We start from the raw sequence: 21,111 nt of genomic DNA on the forward strand, positions 1-21,111 counted from the left end.
GATTTTGCAGACAAAAAATATAGTATTACAAACTTTCTTTTATCTTTTTCTTTTAATTATTATTAAAAACAAATCAACAAAAACTTAGAGGACTTAATAATAAATAATGAAGAAAGAGCAGCAGAGGGCCCATAGTAGGTGGGATACCATAAGCATACCAAAGCTATCAGGGTGAAAATCTCCTGGAAATATGCCAAGATAACATTTTTACAAATTTCAGGCAATGGGAGACTGCAAGAAATATATTATGATATATTAATTACAAACCTAAAATTATATTCATTTTTTAAATAGATAAATAATAATAAAAAAACAGCCAAGAAGAGCCCTGCTTTCTTGTGTTTCTGTGGTTGAATTGGTATAGCATTATACATACACTAGCAGTGGTATCGGTGGGTTTAGGCCCCACGGAATAAAAACGTATAGGTTTAACTTGAATGTTTTAAGTATATAAAGAGTTTCCTTCCAAAATAAGATAAATCTTTATTATTATTTTTATTTTATTTTATTGTGCATTCTAATTTATATCAATCAAACTGCAATTTGTTTGTTTTGATTTAAGGCATAATAACATAACAAATAAACTTAGACAATAAAAACATGATAACATAATATAAAACATGAGTTTTTACATTTTCTTAACTTTTTATAATTGTATTTATCTCATTTTAAAACCAAAATTTATTGGCTGCTTTTCTTCGTATTTAATTTTCTCATTAGCGTGTGGCGTTTTATTTTTTACCCCATTTGTAAATCGCTTGTCTGCTAAATGACTGAATGTAAATGTAGATTGTACTGTGGAGAACTCACCACAAGAGGGAGGCAAACCACTACGTTAGAAGTCATGATAGTCAGTTTGATGTATCAGCATCATGTTCTTAGCGGCAAGAACAGACCACACAGACACAATCAAAACACATCCACTTCTTTTCTGCTTTATTCATAGACGAGAAACTCTGTAACAAGATAGATCCCATTGAAAAAACGTGAAATATCTAATTTACTTAGATCACTGCCTGAACCCATTTTTTTTATCTAACAGGTACAAGAGATGATAAAACCCAGCCAATACACATAACTTAAATTTGGAAAGAGGTACCAAATAAATACAAATAAATATACGGTCAAAACAATCTCAGAAAAATAAATAGCGATACAAAAAAAAGAGCAAACAGTTTCTGGTTTTGTACAAATCCACCATGCAATCTTCAAGGAGTGATACAGAACATTCTTTTTCATTGAACATCACCTTTAAGGTCCTAAAGTTGCTCTGTTTTCAACGTAAAGGAAGCAACTAGAGCCAACAAGATCCTGCAAGAGAGACGGAGAGAGTCTGGGCTGTGCGTATTCTCCTCGACCAGCAAGGTGATCCATGTGGAAGTGTTCCACCAGCCTTGTGTCTCTCTGTTTCGAGTCCTCTCACTGAAGAGCCTGCACTTGCTCAGTCTGCTGCAGAACTTTGAGAGGAGCCCATACACTAAGATTATCCAAGCCCACGTGCTAAGGATTGTGGGAGATGTGTGTGGGAGCCGGCTGATTGGCTAAGCGCAACTCCAGGTCCTATGAGCTGGTGGCACTGTTGAATTTATCTAAAATGGTGGCGTTGACTCTCTGGAAGATCCACTGCTGCGTTTCCGACTGCGGGTCGCACTTGTTCATGAAAATCCGCTTATCGCCGGGGCTGCAGTCCATGCAACCAGTGCTCACCAGGTGGTACAAGGTCTTATCCTGCAGGAAGACGGGAAGAGTAAAATATGAATAAATAAACAAGAAACAGTCACCATGACTCCAGTAGTGGTTTAGTCCTTATTTCCCACAAGCCTTCAGTCAGATTTCAGGGGCGTGAAGAACGAATCACGGAATAACGAATCACGGAATATGTTTTCACCCTAATCAGAAAAGCTGACTGCAATTCATGGCTTGAGCTTGCAAGTCAAAAGAATCGAAGAGCTTTATGATCAACCTCTACTAGGAAGAAGTGGAGACAACAAAGAGAACATCTCTTTTTTAATGTACGCAGGACATACATGCATGTATAGTTTGTGCTAGAATCAACTGAGTCTGCCAAACAGAGGCGGTGAAAAAATAGAGGACGCGTCCCTCTGGGAGCGATCGGGCTGTGTACAGGAGGGACATGCCTTCGGGCTTCGGCTGCAGTTCTGTGCTGCTCTCCCCTGGGTTGATTTACTGTTCTTTGCGCCTAAGGCGGATCCACTGCCAGGTACCACCTCTTCCTTTCAACTCTATAATTCCTCTCTGTAAAGCGCCGTCATTGACCTATCCTACAATGACAGAGATTTCTCTGCTCGGCACCTTAAAGCCTCTATGTGAAACGAAATCTCTCAATTTAGGCTCACACTAGCTTGCTAAGGGCTGGAAAAACTGTGCTTTCATATTAAGGTCTATCATTTGTGACGGCCCAGAGTAGTGTCTTAATCCACAGGGGAGTCTCTGGAACAAACCGTACTCTCATTTTTTTCTGCTGTTCTGTTGCTATAGTGAAGTGAGATATACTTTATTAAACCTTTAAAGGGATAGTTCACCCAAAAATAAAAATTCTGTCATCATTTATTCACCTTCGAGTTGTTTTAAATCTGTATAATTTCTTTGTTCTGATGAACACAGAGAAAGATATTTTGAAGAATGCCAACATCCAAACAGTTCTTGGACCCCATTGACTACCATAGTAGGACACATTACTGTGTTTTGCTCTTTTGAACACAAAATTAGATATTTGGAAGAATGTAGGAAACAGCAAACAGTTTCGCAGCACTTTTGACTACCATTGTAATTTTTCCTAATATGGTAGTCAATGGGGTCCAAGAAGTGTTTGGTTACAAGCATTCGTCCAAACATCTTTGTAGGTGTTCAACCAAACAAAGAAATTTATACAGATTTGGTTAAAATACTAAGTAATTCATGACAAAATTTTTGGGTGAACTATTCCTTTAAGGGGATGCAGAAAATGTTTTTTTTTTATTTCTTACATATGTATATATGAAAACCTATGAAGCAATTTGAAAAAGTAATATTAAGGTGTACAACATTTTCAGCACTGTAACTTCTCAATACAAAACTTTCCCCATTTGCACGCACATTCATTTTTAACACTTTTTTTAAGGCGAAGATATATGCAATTCGAAATAACACTAAAGTTGGAGCAAACTTGAATTTATGTTTGTGTTCTTTATTGTTTTAAAAATGTTTGAGTGTAAAGGCTAAACTTAAATATAATCGGATTAAATGGAAGAACTGGAGCAGCTATTGAAGAATAAAGAGTCAAAGGAATCTAGTCAAAGGAAGATTCTAAAACATAACTTGCTGAGATGCACTGATACAAATTTTATTTGTGATAAAATCTGCCGATGCTGAGACAGATTCTAAAGGTTGAATTAAAATTTTGTAACTTTCTGAATAATATATTCATATAATGACTGTTAATACTGAGCATCAAACTGATGATATTTCTTAACATTTTCTATATACTGAACACAAATCCATTGCATTTTCCTATCCTCTTTTGATTATCGGACATGATATATTGGGCCTGATCATTGGCTGTGAAAAATGGCTTTTATCGACCGGTTTTGATTATTGGCCGAAATATCGGTGCATCTCTAGTTTTGATCACTTGCTGTTTCATCTGAATGAGTGGCTGTTTCCACAAATTTGACAGATATTACGCTTCACATACATACACATACAGGATTACCTTCCTGTAGCTCCAGTGCTGGTTTCCCTTCATACCGTGACAGTCATACAGGGTGACAGGGCTGTTCTGACTAATAGCGTCGAAGCAGAATTTCCTGGTGTGCAAGGGATCTCCAGGCCTGATGTCCTCTCTCCAGCCGAACGTGAAAATCTAACACCACAGAGAACAGCAGATCTTCATGTCTGGGTTTCAAATTATATTACAATTTAGGGAGAGACTACCCTCATAGTTATCAATAATGTCCGTACCCTTTTAATATATTTGTACGACATGAGTGTGCAGGGCTGAAGTGTTATACCTGCTCATGTGCCCAGGTCCGCTCTGCACCTTCTTTTAGACACGTATCCAGACGCAGTTCAGTCCCTGTAGAGCCGTGCTTAGAATCGACACACAAACCAGACACCCCATTACGGATCTATGGACAGAATAAGGGATCAGATCAATGAAACGATGATTCATGGACCAGTGCATACAAGAATGTAAATTTCTTCATCATTTACACACCCTTATGTCATTCCAAACCTGTTTGACCTTTTTTTGTCTGAAGAACACAAAACAAGATGGGATGCTGGTAACTAAATACCATTGCCCCCCACTGACTTCCATTGTTTGGACATTAAACCACTGAAACATTACTCAAAATATATTAATTTCAACAGAAAAAAGTCATACACAAGTTGTGAATTACATAAGGGTAAATAAATATTTTTTATTCTTGAGTAAATGACCCCTTAACACCCTTTAATATCAGTTAGACATATGACATTGTAATTTTATATATTACATTTTATATAAAGACATTTCCTAACCATAAAATTTAAGATTTCACCAATGACCTTTATGGTGCTCACATATGCAGATCTTTGAGGTTATTGGAAGTAAAAGTTTCACTTCTTACTCAACTATGCACTGAGATATGATGTGGCCCCTGATCTCCAATCTGTTCAAATGCCAATCGCCCAACTGTTCAAAGACACTCAGACTTTCCCCACCTACATACCCCAGAGAGTTCTGGTGCCCCTTGTCCTTATCTCATTTTTTTCATTTTTTGATTGGCTGTCCAAGTTGCCCATTTTTTTGAAAAGGCATTCATGTGTGCCGACTGTTGTCACAGCGCAGCTCAATAATGCATTAGCGTGTAGAGCCACCGTATCTGGAGGACAGCAGAGGCGCGAGCAGTAGTTCTGGGCCAATTCTGCTCACTTATTCACCTCACTAGGGAGACATGAGGCTACTGAGGCCCGGGGCAAGGTCACTCACACATACACACAAAAAGAGTCCAGACAAAGGGGATGAACTGCCGTTGAACACAATATGCTGTGCAAGGTAGTCCACATATAATGCATTGGCTGTTGTGTGCTGTATACCAAGACCATCAGAAGAAACAGAGATTACAGAGTGTTTGTTGAAGCCAGTCTCCCTAAATATGTTTTTCTCACGCTCATGAGCCCTGAACGATTGAGATGAGGGATTTAGGGTTTTTCGGTTCCTGGCAAGGCATGACTGTTGAAAGTAATTGGAAATCAGTAGGCTGCACAAATCAACATGAAGTTCCGCTCAGCGAGTGGGTGAACGCATGACGTACGGCAGATGCAAAATTGGTTTGCTGCTTTTTTTGCCAGTGATGTTCACAGTCAAAAGCTTGCTAAAGAAACTCGCTTAAAAAACTCTTTATGTAAAACTTGAAACGAATAAACAGCAAAAGTTTCACTGGCTTGAGAACTCAACAAGGTTTTTGGGGCCTGTAAACACAGAGCGGAATGTTTACCTGACAGTGGTCATTAGGGCTCAGGTGAACCCTTTATCGCTAATTATTTACAGGAATGAAGAGAGCGCACGAGGTTAGAGCAGAGATTCATTTTAAATTGAGCTGGATTGGAGGAACTTGGAGAGGGCAAGTGACAAATGGAACAAAATGAAAAAGAAAAGCAAGGTCACAAAATGCACTGCCTTGCTAGTTTATTCTTAAAAAAAGATTTTTCTGAGGATATAAAAAGATGTTTGCTTCATTTACTTATTTACTAGAAGTCCTTACCATGCCATAGTGTTTTCAATTTCTTTGACTTCATCATGTACTTGACTGGATGCAATAAATCATTACCTAAGAATTATACTTTTTTTGGTAAAAACTAGGTTATTCACATATTATTATTCTATGAAATTATTCCATGTTAGTGTTTTTTAAATGTGTACATTTTGGGATTTTCTTAAGAAAACCAAAAGGTTCTATCTTCAAAATCAGATAATAATTTGGTTCTATATGGTTATATCTGAGAGCCAATCAGCACTTTGAATGCACACAAGAGGACCAATCAGGACCAGCTTGTAATGTGACCAGACTCCTCAGGGACATTGGGAAATATCTGAGGAAACAGTGCAATACAAAACAACGTTTAAAAGAAACCTCAAGGTTGACTGTTTTATTGATACTCTTGTCAAGGAGAGGAGCTCCAACTACATTATATTTTGTTTTATTTTAGGTTTTGTTGAGGAGCTTATTTTTTTATTTATAGGCACAAAACTAGCCAGCAGTGCTAGCTTCCTAACTTCTGTGGTTACATACACTCTCTTAATGCCATTAATGCTTAATATTGTTAAATCTTAATGGCCAAATAGTCAACAATGTCTCAATTAGAACAATTAACATTATCATGCTATTTCAGCATTACTGGTCTTTAAAAAAGTTTTTTCACCTGTCCCACCTTCTGTGGGTAAAACATTTAGATACATTTATGCTTAAGTAACTTTTTTTACACATTATTACAACACTCATTATATGTTTTAGCAAAAATACTTTTTTTGTTGCTAGAAAATGTATTGCTTTGGAAGAAAGTGATTTTTTCAGAATTAGAAGGTCCTGCCGTATCTGCATTTTACCTGTTCCAAAAATCCCAATTTACCCATTTCTGAAAATGTTGATATTGTATATGTAGAATAAATGTAGGGTTCCCTGTCTGTATGAAAGAGATTTGTTCCTCATATCATTTTTGCTATATGAAATGCAAAAACCTTGAATCTCAATACCTTAAAACTACTCGCAGATAGAATCTTGAAATTCCAAGGTGACGAAATGCAATTCAGCAAGCAGTTCAAAATAGTTTTAAATGTGTTTAAATATCTTTCACATGGCTCTCACTGTTTTTGCATCGGTTCTTTCCTGAAGAACATATCCGGCAGCTGAAATGGTAGAGAATGCTGCAAGCAATCCCGAGGTCACAGGTTTGATTCCCAGGGAACGCGCCCGCTGATAAAATGCATGCCCTGAATGAACCGTGAGTCACTTTGAATAAAGTCATCCGCCAAATACATACAGCAACTGTAACATTCCTTGCCACAGTCCTCAACATCATTTTAAGAGTTGTTGAGGAATTAGCCGACTAGCTGTTGATGCAGAGAATGTTGATTAATCCTTAAGAAATGAAAAAGAAACAAAAAAATATGATCTCTCAAAAGGGGGAAAAAAAACTAAACAACAATATGTTCCTTATTATTTGGCCATTTTTATAATGTATAAACATTTTTGCAATTAATGCCAATCTCAAAAATATTTTATTGGTTAAAAATGAGTTTTTGTGAGTGGGAGGGGGCTATTGAATATTGTTGAATACAATGGGGGGCCTTGAAGTCATAAAGGTTGAGAAGCCCTGGTTTAGAGGTTAAGAAGTAAATATCGCAGAATCAGACCAAATCAGCTTGAATCTCTCTCTCGCTGTCAAACGGCAGGGAGATACTCCAAAACAGGCCTAAAACTGTATTTACCCCCTAACAGCCTTTGACAGCAATGGCTAAAGGCATCAAAGTCAACCAGCTGCCTGAAAAGTCTGCTGATTGCATTATTTAAAGTGATTTGAGAGTATTGAAGAGGCAGCTGCGAGGGAGGGAGAGCGAGTATATGTTTATTGCATTGCGTGTGGTGAGATGGCATACAGTTGACAGCTTGCCTCCCCATCTCACCGCCCTGTCAAGTGGGGGTCACGGAGAGGATGACCCCCGAAGATGCGGGTAGGGACCCGATTTATTCTCTAGCTCCCTCTACCCTCTCTGTTGTGGCTGGTGGGGTGGCTTCCAAACTCCAATGAGGCTATTTTATTGTGCAATACATCAGGCTGGGTGACAGGCGGCCGGCGCTGGGCAGACCGGCTGGAGAGGCCGCCATATGAAGCTATCAGGCTGACAGTCAAATTACTATCATTTCGCCTCAGGAAAGAAGATATTTACTGTGCATAAATTTCCCCCAAGCAGGTTCCCCAGCCGCACGCTGCACAGCCCTTCCATTTTACCATCAATTTACGACGTGGATGCAGAGTGAGCCAATAAGTGAAAAGGGCGGAATGTTGGAGGCTAATGGACTTTTTGGGCTGGCGCATCTGAAGCGATTGAATCCGAAGGGCTGTTTTGCGTTGCCTCAGTCTGTTCACGGAAGGACACAGACAGCGTGGCACATTAAGGCGAGCGTCAGCCTTTCAATTAATTATGATGGGAAATTAATTACATTTGTAAATGATTACTTGTCATTTCTGACACATCACAGCGGGGGATTGAAAAAAGAGAAGACAGGGTTCCCTGGGGGGATTCATTAAGGCATGATGTCTATGGGTTACATCTTTCAGGAGTGATTAAAAATTTCCATCAAAAAGCACAAGATGGGATACCAGTCCATGTGTATTAACCCCCCACACACATGTACTATTATAGACAGAGCTGAATTACAGAAGGATATAGCTTGCCCATCTCTCCATGCATTTTCCCAAGACCCCATTCTGGTGATGTTCTGGCACGGGAAAGCAGAAGGATAAAGGATGACCCACATAGCCTGTCTGGCCGGATCAGCTTGAGTAATAAATGTACAACACTGCTTGTGTTTATTTATGGATTAGGAATCAGCGATGCAAATAATGGTCGCGTTGTGATGTATATTAGAAAGCACAGTTTTAGGTGAGGATCAGTCGCCTGCATGTCTTCGGTGAAAAATATGTTACATCTCAGCCGGCAGCGTTGTTCATAAATCAACAAAGATTTCCGCGTAGATTCTTGTCATACGCTTGTACGCACGCCTCCACGTTTTCTTGCATCCATGCTCCGTCTCACGCAGGATGTATTGAAGATCGTTCCGTAGTGTAACACAAAGCAAGTAAGTGTGGAAAAGTTATGTGACCACTTATGGGCTAACAAAGAGATACAAGTGTAACAAGTATAAAACAGCATGGAAAGATTTTAAGGTTGTACAGATGAGGTGATTCATTCATTAATTGGATAATGATCCAGTCTGTTAAAGTATTTAGTAAGAAAGAAAACGCGAGGATGCTCTGGGGAGATTGTGTGTAAAATAATTATGCCGCGAGTTGCTTTTAACAGAAGTCGTTGCTTAATGACAAGTTAGTGATGATTAGTGATTTCCAGTTATCAAGTAACTGAATATAATCTTTTTCACATTTACATTTAGTCATTATGCAGATGCTTTTATCCAAAGCGACTTACAGAGAGTTTCACCAAACAAAACATAAAGCAAGACTGAAAAGTTATAAAACACAAGAAGTTATTGTTTCCCATTAGTGCGCTGTTGTCTTTTCAAGTGAACATCTTTGTGGCTTGGTCAATTCAATACAAATTTCAGTGATGCAATAATAGAATTTGCCCAACCCTGGTATTATTATTACTGAATAATATGGATCTTATAAACCCACCTCTCCCCATGCGGCTGGTGGTGGCTCCACAGGTGGGTAGTATTTTGCCAGGTCCCAGGCTACATTGTTCATGTACCATTTGAAGTCTTTACACTTAAGGTGTTTGCGTAGCTCCTTCTGAGCAGTCAGGTCTCCTGTGGAGAGGTGACGGTACTCTGGCCGGCGCTGGTAGATGTACTCCGTGTACTCGTCCATCCACGTCTCTGCCACTCGCTTCAGGTTCTGAGAAATGGATTGATGGAAATATATTTCAAATCGGCATTAAAAGTATGTTACATAGCAACTACATATTCATTTGAATGACATTTACTTCAGACACATTATACTGTATATAAAGTATACTGTATATACAGTTGAAAGAAAAAGTATGTGAACCCTTTGGGCTTACTTGGATTTCTTCATAAATTGGTCATAAAATGTGTTCTGATCTTTATCTAAGTCACAACAATAGAGAAACACAGTCTGCTTAAACTAATACCTCACAAACATTATACAGTTGTGTTCAAAATTATTCAACCCCCACTGAAATTGATTGTTTTGGTCGGTTTGACATTGATTATGATCATTCAGTCATCGTGCTTACAATTAAATCAAAGAGGCACGTGTAGGTCAGACAAATATAACATAACATTTATAATGAAATAACCACAAATGTCTTTTCTGAGCTCACATCATTATCAGTTTTATTCAACCCCCAAGTGACATTCAATCTTAGTACTTAGTACAACATCCTTTTACAGTTATATCAGCTTTTAAACGTGAAGCATAGCTTGTCACAAGTGTCTTGCAGCGATCTACGGGTATCTTCGCCCATTCATCATGGGCAAAAGCCTCCAGTTCAGTCACATTCTTAGGCTTGCGCACTGCAACTGCTTTCTTTAAGTCCCACCAGAGGTTCTCAATCGGATTTAAGTCTGGTGACTGCGATGGCCACTTCAAAATGTTCCAGCCTTTAATCTGCAACCATGCTCTAGTGGACTTGGAGGTATGCTAGGGATCATTGTCCTGTTGAAAGGTCCAACGTCTTCCAAGCCTCAGGTTTGTGACGGACTGCATCACATTGTCATCCAATATCTCCTGGTACTGAAGAGAATTCATGGTACCTTGCACACGCTGAAGCTTCCCAGTACCTGAAGAAGCAAAACAGCCCCAAAGAATGATTGACCCCCCGCCATGCTTCACAATAGGCAAGGTGTTCTTTTCTTCATAGGCCTTGTTCTTCCTCCTCCAAACATAGCGTTGATCCATGGGCCCAAACAGTTCTAATTTTGTTTCATCAGTCCACAGAACACTATCCCAAAACTTCTGTGGTTTGTCCACATGACTTTTGGCATACTGCAGTCGACTCTTCTTATTCTTTGGGGACAGCAAGGGGGTGCGCCTGGGAGTTCTGGCATGGAGGCCTTCATTACGCAGGGTGCGCCGTATTGTCTGAGCAGAAACTTCAGTACCCACATCGGACAAATCTTTTCTCAGTTCCTCAGCAGTCACACGGGGACTTTTCTCCACTCTACGCTTCAGGTAGCGCACAGCAGTCGAAGTCAGCATCTTCTTTCTGCCACGACCAGGTAGCGTTTCAACAGTGCCCTTTGCCTTGAATTTGCGAATGATGCTTCCTATAGTGTCTCTTGGTATATTTAACATCTTTGCAATCTTCTTATAGCCATTGCCCTTCCTGTGAAGAGTAATCACCTGTTCTCTTGTCTTCCTGGACCATTCTCTTGACCTCAACATGTTTGTAACCACACCAGTAAATGTCTAGAAGGAGCTGAGTATCACAGTCATTTTAAAGCTGCCTAATTGGTGCTTATTAGGCTTTATTGCTGCTCCCTGATATCCACAGGTGTTTTCAATACCTGATTGAAAACACTTCATTGAACCTCTGTTCTTCAGAGTGGTAGTCTTTAAGGGGTTGAATAATTATGTCAATGAAGAATTCACAAAAGAAACATTTATTACTGTATTACAAAACTAATTGATGTAATTTTAGTTGCATATGGTTCCTTAAGAAGTCCTTGTAGGATTTCATTCTGAATACAATTACAAATGTACACTAAATTCCCTAAAACCATTTACAGCATTGGGGGTTGAATAATTTTGAACACAACTGTACGTTTTCATGTTTTTATTGAACACAACATGTAAACATTCATAGTGCAGGGTGAAAAAAGTATGTGAACCTTTGGGTTTAATAACTGGTTGACCCTCCTTTAGCACCAATAACCTCAACCAAACGTTTCCTATAGTTGCAGATCAGACCTGCACAACGGTCAGGAGAAATTTTGGACCATTCCTCTTTACAAAAGTGTTTCAGTTCAGCAATATTCTTGGGATGTCTGGTGTGAATCGCTCTCTTGAGGTCATGCCACAGCATCTCAATCGGGTTGAGGTCAGGACTCTGACTGGGCCACTCCAGACGGCGTATTTTCTTCTGTTGAAGCCATTCTGTTGTTGATTTGCTTCTATGCTTTGGGTCGTTGTCCTGTTGCATCGTCCATCCTCTGTTAAGCTTCAGTTGGCGGACAGATGGTCTTAAGTTTTCCTGCAAAATGTCTTGATAAACTTTGGAATTCATTTTTCCATCGATGACAGTAATCCGTCCAGGGCCTGAGGCAGCAAAGCAGCCCCAAACCATGATGCCCCCCTTCACCATATTTCACAGTTGGGATGAGGTTTTGATGTTGGTGTGCTGTGCCTTTTGTTCTCCACACATAGCGTTGTGTGTTCTTTCCAAACAACTCAATTTTGGTTTCATCTGTCCACAGAATGTCTTGCCAGTAGTGCTGTGGAACATCCAGGTGCTCTTTTACAAACTTCAAACGTGCTGCAATGTTTTTTTTGGACAGCAGTGGCTTCCTCCGTGGTGTCCTCCCATGAAGTCCATTCTTGTTTAATGTTTTCCTTATTGTAGATTTGTCGACAAAAATGTTAGCATGTGCCAGAGATTTCTATAAGTGTTTAGCTGACACTCTAGGATTCTTCTTCACCTCATTGAGCATTCTGCGCTGTGCTCTTGCAGTCATCTTTACAGGACGACCCCGCCTAGGGAGTGTAGCAACAGTGCTGAACTTTCTCCATTTGTAGACAATCTGTCTTACCGTGGACACATGGACATCAAGGCTTTTAGATATACTTTTGTAGCCCTTTCCAGCTTTATGTAAGTCAACAATTCTTGATCGTAGGTCTTCTGAGAGCTCTTTTGTGCGAGGCATGGTTCACATCAGACAACGCTTCTTCAGAACAGCAAACTCAAAACTGGTGTGTGTTTTTTATTGGACAGGCCAGCTTTAATCAACACATCCAATCTCATCACATTGATTGGACCCCAGGTTGGCTGACTCCTGGCTCCAATTAGCTCTTGGAGAAGTCATTAGCCTAGGGTTTCACATACTTTTTCCACCCTGCACTATGAATGTTTACATGTTGTGTTCAGTAAAAACATGAAAACTTTTAATGTTTGTGCGGTATTAGTTTAAGCAGACTGTGTTTCTCTATTGTTGTGACTTAGATGAAGATCAGAACACATTTTATGACCAATTTATGAAGAAATCCAAGTAATCCCAAAGGGTTCACATACTTTTTCTTTCAACTGTAGTACACGGCTCGTTGGAATGCTTGGTTCGGATCGGCCACTAGCGACATTTGCAGGTTCGTTATTCCCAGAAAATAACCTCTCAAAACTAATAAAACCTGCTAACCCGTACGTAGCACATCATTTTGAAATGTTTTTTGACAAATTAAATATAAATATGTATTTTAATAACATATACAGTATGACATTATATTTACAGTTGGTTAAACCAAATTCCTGTTTGTGACATTTGAACGTCGTTTCTTCTCTTAAACCCAAAGTAAAAGGCTTTTCTCGCAGAAGGTCTGCACTCAGTAAAAAATATTTCAAATTTACATTTCATGTCTAATTTATTCTAATGTAACAAGTAGCCTCCACTTCGCGTCGGGTCCTGATCACACTGTAGGTCTTATTACTGCGATAACAACCGGCTGCATGTACATTATCCCTTGCTTAATGGACCATGAACCGACATTAATAATTGTATTGACATTAACTAACATTAATTAACATGAATGAATTAAAAGGATCAATGCGTGCTCACAAATTATATTGCTCATGTTTAGTTTAAGTTAGCTAATGCGTTTACTTCTGTTAAAAATTCAACTTTATTGTAAAGTGTTACAGAGTTTTTCTTCATTATCCATTCCAGCCATTATTCATGTGCTGTATATATCAGTATTCCTCACTGCATTACTTTATGTTCTTGTCATGCACAATAGATTGTACGATAGTCACACACTAAGTGGGGACAATCTACATACTCATCACAATGCTTGCAGGCCTTCCTGTCTGAGTGGAGTTAATGCACTGAATTTATGCAGAACATTTTTATTACCGATCTGCTCCGATTCCCACAGACAGGACTGAGAATAATGCATAGGCCTCCTGAATATGGAGTGAAGAGTGATACCTGTGCTTTGAGCTACTAGGCATCTTTTATTATCCATGCAGAATATGAATAAGAGCATCTGAGGAACACTAGAATGTAGAGCACTATAAACCAGCAGAATTAGGCCACAGTAGAGAAAGACTCCATCCCTCATTTGGTGGAAGGATAGTAGAAGTTCTACTCACTCTCGCTAGGCTGGTCCCTGAGGGCACCTTGTAGGGGACGTACTTCCTGTAGATGTGGCCCACCCTTGAGCAAGGAACATCGTACATGCTGCCTCCACACATCCAAACCTGAAAGTCCATATACACACACAAATATGCATGCATTACAACTACATCAGAATATATACAGAGTTGTCCCAATCGCATCTTAATGAGATTCTTTGTAGGTCTCAGTGGGAATATGTGGATGGACTACCAAAAAGCACTGCTACGCCTCCACATTGTGTTCGTACCACAAACAAGCAACGTCCTCACTGTGGGCTCCAATTATGAACCGACCGGCCAGACAGAAAAGCAGTAGAAAAACCTTTCAGACTGTTTCTCCACTTTTACTTTCTTAACCAAAAGAACCGAGAGATAAAAAGAAGGAAAGGTCTTCTCTGTGCGTTCCTTCTGCCTTCTAGGGTCCATCTCTCTCTTTTTGTTTTGTTAACACTGAGACTTTGATGCGCCTGTTCGTATCGAGTATCGGCTCAAGCCGGGTGGACTGTGGGCCCTCTGACACCCAGAGGGAGTTGTGATGGCTAAGGAGAAAGGGATTCTAGTCTGATAAATTGAGTCGAATAGATTCTCTCTTCTGTTCCTCATCCTTGGTCACCCGCTGGGCCTGAGAGAGCTGTCTGCAGATATCAAACCGCACAGATGTATCTCTCCTGCCAGGCAGCGGGTTAGTGGTCAAACTAACTTCACACACTCTATCGTTACGGGGAGAGAATCGTCGGAAGCGATAGAGAGCGAGAAAAATCCCCCACGGATATCTCTTCTGAGGATAGATGAGAAAGTAATGTAACTAATGAAGTTTTACGAATAATTTCACATTTTTCACCCGCTCTTATATCATTAGGCATGGAGAGATGCAGCCATGGCAGGACTTTGGATATTAAGAGGACTTGTATTGCATTTTGAAAGCTGCCTACATCGAACAGATGGATGAAATTTGGACGGAGTATGGCAGGCGACCAATCGATGGGACGGAGCCAGGACTAATCAGTCCAAGCTTTTATTTCAGGTTGTAGCTGCATGTCGGAGACACTGTATTACAATATCAGATTTCTTGTCAGGGGTATGCGATGCTACTTTAATTCCTTTTTGATCTGAAACCAAGCACTGTCAAGGGCAATAGTGCTGATATCGATAACAATACTGGCACTTTTCTTGTTAAAGGGGTTTCTAAAGGATAAAATAGCACATTTATGCGGTAGCAATTAATTTTTTGTGTTAAAGCCACAGTTTTTAAAATTATACCTAAACTGCAAATCATGACACTTTTGTGAAGTTCCAAAATCTAAAAACTATTAATTTCACCTTGATTTCAATCTTTGACGTAGCCTTACTCCGTTAATATTAAATATAAAAAAGGAAACTATTATGTAGGATGCTTTCACAAAAAACGTGAAATTGTCTCTTTATTTATTATACAGTTACAGACCATATTAAACTTTCACATAAATAAATTGATAATAGTAAATGACCTATTTAGCTTTGCTCTTATTCACTGTGAAATAACTACAGATGCTGCTATTTTCTTTCAGTCATGACCTCTGTACCACTTTTACTCTTTGACTGCATTTCAATATATGTTTGGATAAAAAAATGAGAATAAATCAATCCCTTTCTTCAAAACTTTTTGCAGTTTATTATGTTCAAATTTAAAGTGCACTTTAAAGACAAATTACTGCAAGATCAATAATTTTACGCATGGGTTGAGTCTCTGGATACATCTTTAGTTTTTGAAAGTATTGATACCTCAGGCTCGTTCCACCCATTAATGTCTCTAACACAAATCTTTATTCTGCGTGCTTTCAGACTTACATCTAAAATATTTCAAGGTCAACTATGAACGTAATGGTAAATAAAAATACTGCCATTAATCAAAATGATAAATGGATAGATTAGGATAAACGTTAAAAAAATAAAGAGAAAAAACAAACAGATGGTTCAGCCTCGAAACTATTTTTGCGGTTGCCATGGTTTCCAACGTTCCAAAAGAGGACAGTGTTCCAATAACAAAGTTCAGTGCCAGCGCAAGTGAGAGCCTAATGAAAAAGAGTGGGGTGGCAGGTATGTCAGAACTGATAAACAGAACACTTCCTCACATCCATCGCAGCAGTTTTGGCCCCGCTAATCAAAACCGAATGACTTCAGAGCCACAGCCAATCACTGCATCACACAATCTAATTAGTTTCAGCAGTCCAGCCAGTCCAAAGCCGCACACACACACTCACACCTCCACTATCTTCGCCTTATTTCGGGCGACGGGTGTTTTTTTGGCTCGGAGGCTTTGCTGGGAACACGGGGAACAAAATAACCACTCCCGTCCAATCTCATTCTGGCTTTGTTGTTGAAAGAATGAGAAAAGGTTGTCTACACAGACGGACGGAGCACTTCACATTAAGTGGAAGAAAGTGAATCTTGTATAGCTATAGTTATCTATTCGTAATGTATCAGGAGATACGAGCTGTTCTATTGTACATGGTTTAGAGGGGGTTTCATGAAATCCATTCTATGGCCCGGATTACACAAAGCTCCAGAGCGAGACACTGTATTTTGGGTTACCATTATTGTGTTTCCTTTGATTACTTCTGTTTGAAAGACCAACAAGAAGCAGCCTTGTAGGAATGTCTCAGAAATAATGTATTATTTGGGAACGGTGCGCACGATTCGGTGCAGATGCATTAACTCACCTTGAAGGATATTTCAAACTGTTCGCCTCCCCAGATCTCGAGGCCTGTGTCATAACCACCCAGCTCCCAGAACCACTGCCGGTTTATGGCAAACAAGCCTCCGGCCATCACAGGAGACCTGCAGGAAGCAGAAAAAACGTGTTCAGCATGTCTCGTACAATCCGCTCAGAATGTTTTTAACAAGGTCTTCATTGAACCTTTGTAAATGAAGGTCAAAGAAAAGCTATATCAGGCAAGTGTAAAAATTCAGTGTATTCACTTAAAAAAACACCAACACTTTAAAATGTGGTTTCATCAGTTGACATTCCATTCCATTCCATTTTCTACCGCTTATCCGAACTACCTCGGGTCACGGGGAGCCTGCGCCTATCTCAGGAGTCATCAGGCATCAAGGCAGGATACACCCTGGATGGAGTGCCAACCCATCGCAGGGCACACACACTCACTCATTCACTCACGCACTCACACCCTATGGACAATTTTTCCAGAGATGCCAATCAACCTACCATGCATGTCTTTGGACCAGCGGAGGAAACGGGGAGAACATGCAAACTCCACACACACAAGTCGGAAGCGAATTGAACCCCCAACCCTGGAGGTGTGAGGCGAACGTGCTAACCACTAAGCCACCGTGCCCCCCATCAGTTGACATATTAGATGAAAAATAATGATCAAGATTTAACCTTTCAAAATTTTAAATCACCAAAATGAAACTTATTTTTACCAAAATCCTTATTAAATGTAATTAGTTTTCATTGTTTCTCATTTGTAATGTGTAAAATTAAACAAATCAATGTCAGAATTGTATGATAAAACATCTATAACAATGAGTGGGATAATCTACAAAATACTAGCTATTCACAAGGCAGGGCTCTTTTTTTTAAGTAGTTAAAAGGTGAAAATTATGAACAAAATGAAACACACATACTTTTTACAACAATATAAATATTGCGAAAAAAAACCTAATGTTTTCTGAACACTCTTAAACTAACAAATTAGTTTTTATATAATTTCTAAATAAAACAAATAACACCATGGATGGGTACTGTTTACAAATAAGTAAATCTTAGGCTGGAAATCTACAAAAAAATGTGAATACAGTACATTTACCAATGTTAATATGCATGAATAGATTGACAAATATTTGTCATTTTAAATAAATAAATAAAGAGAAAACTTCTACACTTTTTCCCTGGGAAATTTCTTTAATATTTTTTCAGCATTGTGAATTTGGAATTCTTAAATATCTGCGTGGATTATCACAAAACAAACTCAGAACTGGAAATGCTAGCTCACTATTCAGAAGAAAAACACAAAGATCCTCCTTACAGCAATATGCACTTCAATTAACCATCTATGATTTTATATTTTTGATTTGACAGAAAGTGGTGTTTAAGCACCCTAATAATCACAATAGGTGATACGACATGATCACAATATAAGTTCACCAATAAAACAGCTGACACCGCTCTCACCTGCAAAGTGAAAGCAGGTCATTTTCATTCCAGTAAATGGAGGTTTGCAGCCTAAATAGGGCACTTAATGCCATGTATTATGTCTTCGCTAATAAATTTGATTCTAACGCATAATCTAATATATACAGTATATGGTGTTATCAGAGATCAGTGTGCTGTGCTGGCTTCTGTCTCGTGCAATAAAAACTCACACCTGGGGGTCTGTCATGGAATTCAAAACTAGTGGTTCAAAGGGTTAAAAGCAAATGAGTGTATTGCATGTTACAATATTGTCTATTGTCAGTTGGTTTGTGTCCCACGGGCATCCCTGCTGAACATTACAGTGTACAAAAGTGGACAGAATGTAATCCAGGGAATCATGATGGCATGAATTAAAAAGCTCACTTTCATGCATATCCCTGGGCTTTTATGTTGAAAGGTGAATCCTATTCTCAATCTGCAAACACTTCCTGTTGGTTAAATCAGATTTAACATGTGAGCTGAATAATATTCTCTAGACATGTTGAGGCTAACCGTTCAGTAGAGGTAACTCATGCTAGAAACGTTGACGTTTGGCCAATTCATCGCAGAAAGGATTGCCGCTGAGCAGATGTCAACCGAACATTCACATGACTCGCCGTTGCCCCATCTCTCCGCCATGTGCTATTTTCATTAATGTTTATTGTGCTTCCAAAACTTGTCTTGAGTCATTATATCACACATACTTGTGGGATTTAACCCTGTCAATGAGGTTTCAGAGTGGGACATTGATGGATTTAATGGATCCCTCCATTTGTTCAGTGACGTCTGAATCCCAATGCTCGCCTTAAAGCAGCGAGAAGCGGGTACAAATTGTCTGTTGGTTTAAGTAGTGCAATCTTTTAATAGAGCAAGTGGGATGATATATGGAAATGCTGGGTTTGGAACGACAGCATGTTTTGGGGATTATGGTTCTGCATTTACTGCATATACACACTGGAGAAGACAGAGAGGTTCGGGTGGAGAGAGGATTTGTGGTGGATCTACTTATTCAGCATTAGAGTATTCGAGGGGGTAAAGCTGAGATGATCTAGGGGAGGATGCTTCACTCACCATTGCTGACAGCTGTGCAGGTGGCTGAGCGAGTTCATTCAAAAATACTTTAAGGAGCTATACTTTGTCCCAAAAATGTAATTTGGTGTTGTGTAAAAATACTGAATAAAAACACCAATATGATTTTTTTTTCTACAAATGAAGTTTTTATGTGGTACAGGTGCAAAGTACAATGGAAACACCTTTAGGGAAAAATAAGTCAAGTCAGTAATTGACTTTCACCAAAATGATTTTCTTCAACGCATCAGAAAGTTTGCTAGGAAGCATTAAAGGGGTAGTTCAGCCAAAAACTCAAATTTGCCATTTATTTACTCACCCTCAGGCCATCCGAGATGTAGGGGACAATTTTTCTTGAGTAGAACCATAAAGAAGATGTTTGGTAAATCCGCAGCCCTCTCTGCTTCATTTGATGGGAGTCTATGGGGTCCACCTGTCTAAAAGTTCCTAAAGCACATAATTCCAAAAGGCGGCTCCTGGCAACATGTTGACGTTTCGTGAAACGAATCATTTGATATTTTAATAAAACTGAACGTCATTTTTTATAATATTAGCCATTATGTTCAGCCTCTGCACGCAATCGCAATCTTATTCTTGTAGTATTTGGTGGGGGATAGCATACCAGCGTCTAGTACGTTTAGCGCCACCTGCAGAAAGGGAGTGTTGAGGCTGTACAGTATGGCTAATATTATAAAAAATTAAGTTCAAATTTATGAAAATATTGAGCGAGTCACTTCACGAAACGTCAACATGTCGCCAGGAGCCGCTTTTTGGAATTTTGTGCTTTAGGAACTCTTAGAAAGGCGGACCCCATAAACTCCCATTATATGAAGCAGAGAGGGCTGCGGATTTACCAAACAATCTTCTTTATGGTTCTACTCAAGAAAAATGTCACCAACATCTCGTATGGCCTGAGGGTGAGTAAATAAACAACAAATTGGAAGTTTATGGCTGAACTACTCCATTTAACTTTGTCTGCTTGCTGTAAACCGTATGAAATTATTTAAAGAATCATGGCGGCTTTCTCAGTCTTTATAACTTCCATTTCTATTTTTGAACCCAAAGAAAGGCTGCTTTATTAACAAACAAATATTTTTTGCTTTCAGAAAAAATAAATTTAAGCTTAAGAAATATTGCTACATAGGCCCAGACCAAACTAATTTATTTTCTGTAAAAACAAAATTTGTTGTGATTGCCAAGTGCAGTTTATTTTGAGAAAACCTTGTGGTCAGCATTTAACAAAGATGAAAACTGCAAAGTGTTCTGGGTTCTGTGTCCTCTAGGGAGGACTAAGTGGGCTTAAGCTAAACGGGGCCAAAACATGACGGCTGGCTGAAAGCGAGAGCGCAGAGAAGAGAAAGAGTAAGTACGAGCGAAAAAAGAGGGGAACAAGAAAAGCTTGAAACAATAATTGGAGAAACGGATTTGTGTAAAGACGGCCGAACTGGATGAGCAGTAAGGCGCCAATATCAATTTACTCTCACGTAATGCTCTCTGGCCTGCTTCCTTACCATTTAATATCGTGCGGAAATATGACGGTCTACTCAATTAAGGCACCTAATAGAGGAACAAGCACTTCTTTGCTGAAATTACCATGTTGCTTTTTTCCCTCCCACACACTCACCAAAAACACCGGCTCCGGCAGATATTGTGGCTCGGTGGAACATGGCGTTCTGGAATGGATGGTTTTGATTTGGCAGTTGCATTTGATGGACTGCGTGTGTGTACGGCCAGCTCATCGGTTCCGTGGCTTGTCGAAGGTTTGTAGGCTTATTTGATCAGCTGGGCACCCGGTTAGTGA

The 21,111-nt window shown here is 39.4% G+C and overlaps 1 protein-coding gene across 2 annotated transcripts in view; it reads right to left on the reverse strand.

Annotated features, from left to right (window-relative positions):
* Positions 1-919: 919 nt before the first annotated feature.
* The window catches only part of galntl6 (polypeptide N-acetylgalactosaminyltransferase like 6), a 166,362-nt gene continuing 146,170 nt past the window's right edge, over positions 920-21,111 (reverse strand). For both annotated transcript variants that reach the window (XM_056739301.1, XM_056739307.1), the window contains exons 8-13: positions 16,768-16,885; positions 14,045-14,152; positions 9,397-9,618; positions 4,011-4,127; positions 3,713-3,862; positions 920-1,728 (exon numbers count right to left, since the gene is read on the reverse strand). In XM_056739301.1, coding sequence (XP_056595279.1) covers positions 1,561-1,728; positions 3,713-3,862; positions 4,011-4,127; positions 9,397-9,618; positions 14,045-14,152; positions 16,768-16,885 — 883 coding nt within the window. In that variant the 3' untranslated portion in view covers positions 920-1,560. The remainder of the gene's footprint in view (positions 1,729-3,712; positions 3,863-4,010; positions 4,128-9,396; positions 9,619-14,044; positions 14,153-16,767; positions 16,886-21,111) is intronic.

Source organism: Triplophysa dalaica, chromosome 2, assembly GCF_015846415.1.
Source record: "Triplophysa dalaica isolate WHDGS20190420 chromosome 2, ASM1584641v1, whole genome shotgun sequence".
Classification (NCBI taxonomy): Eukaryota; Metazoa; Chordata; class Actinopteri; order Cypriniformes; family Nemacheilidae; genus Triplophysa; species Triplophysa dalaica.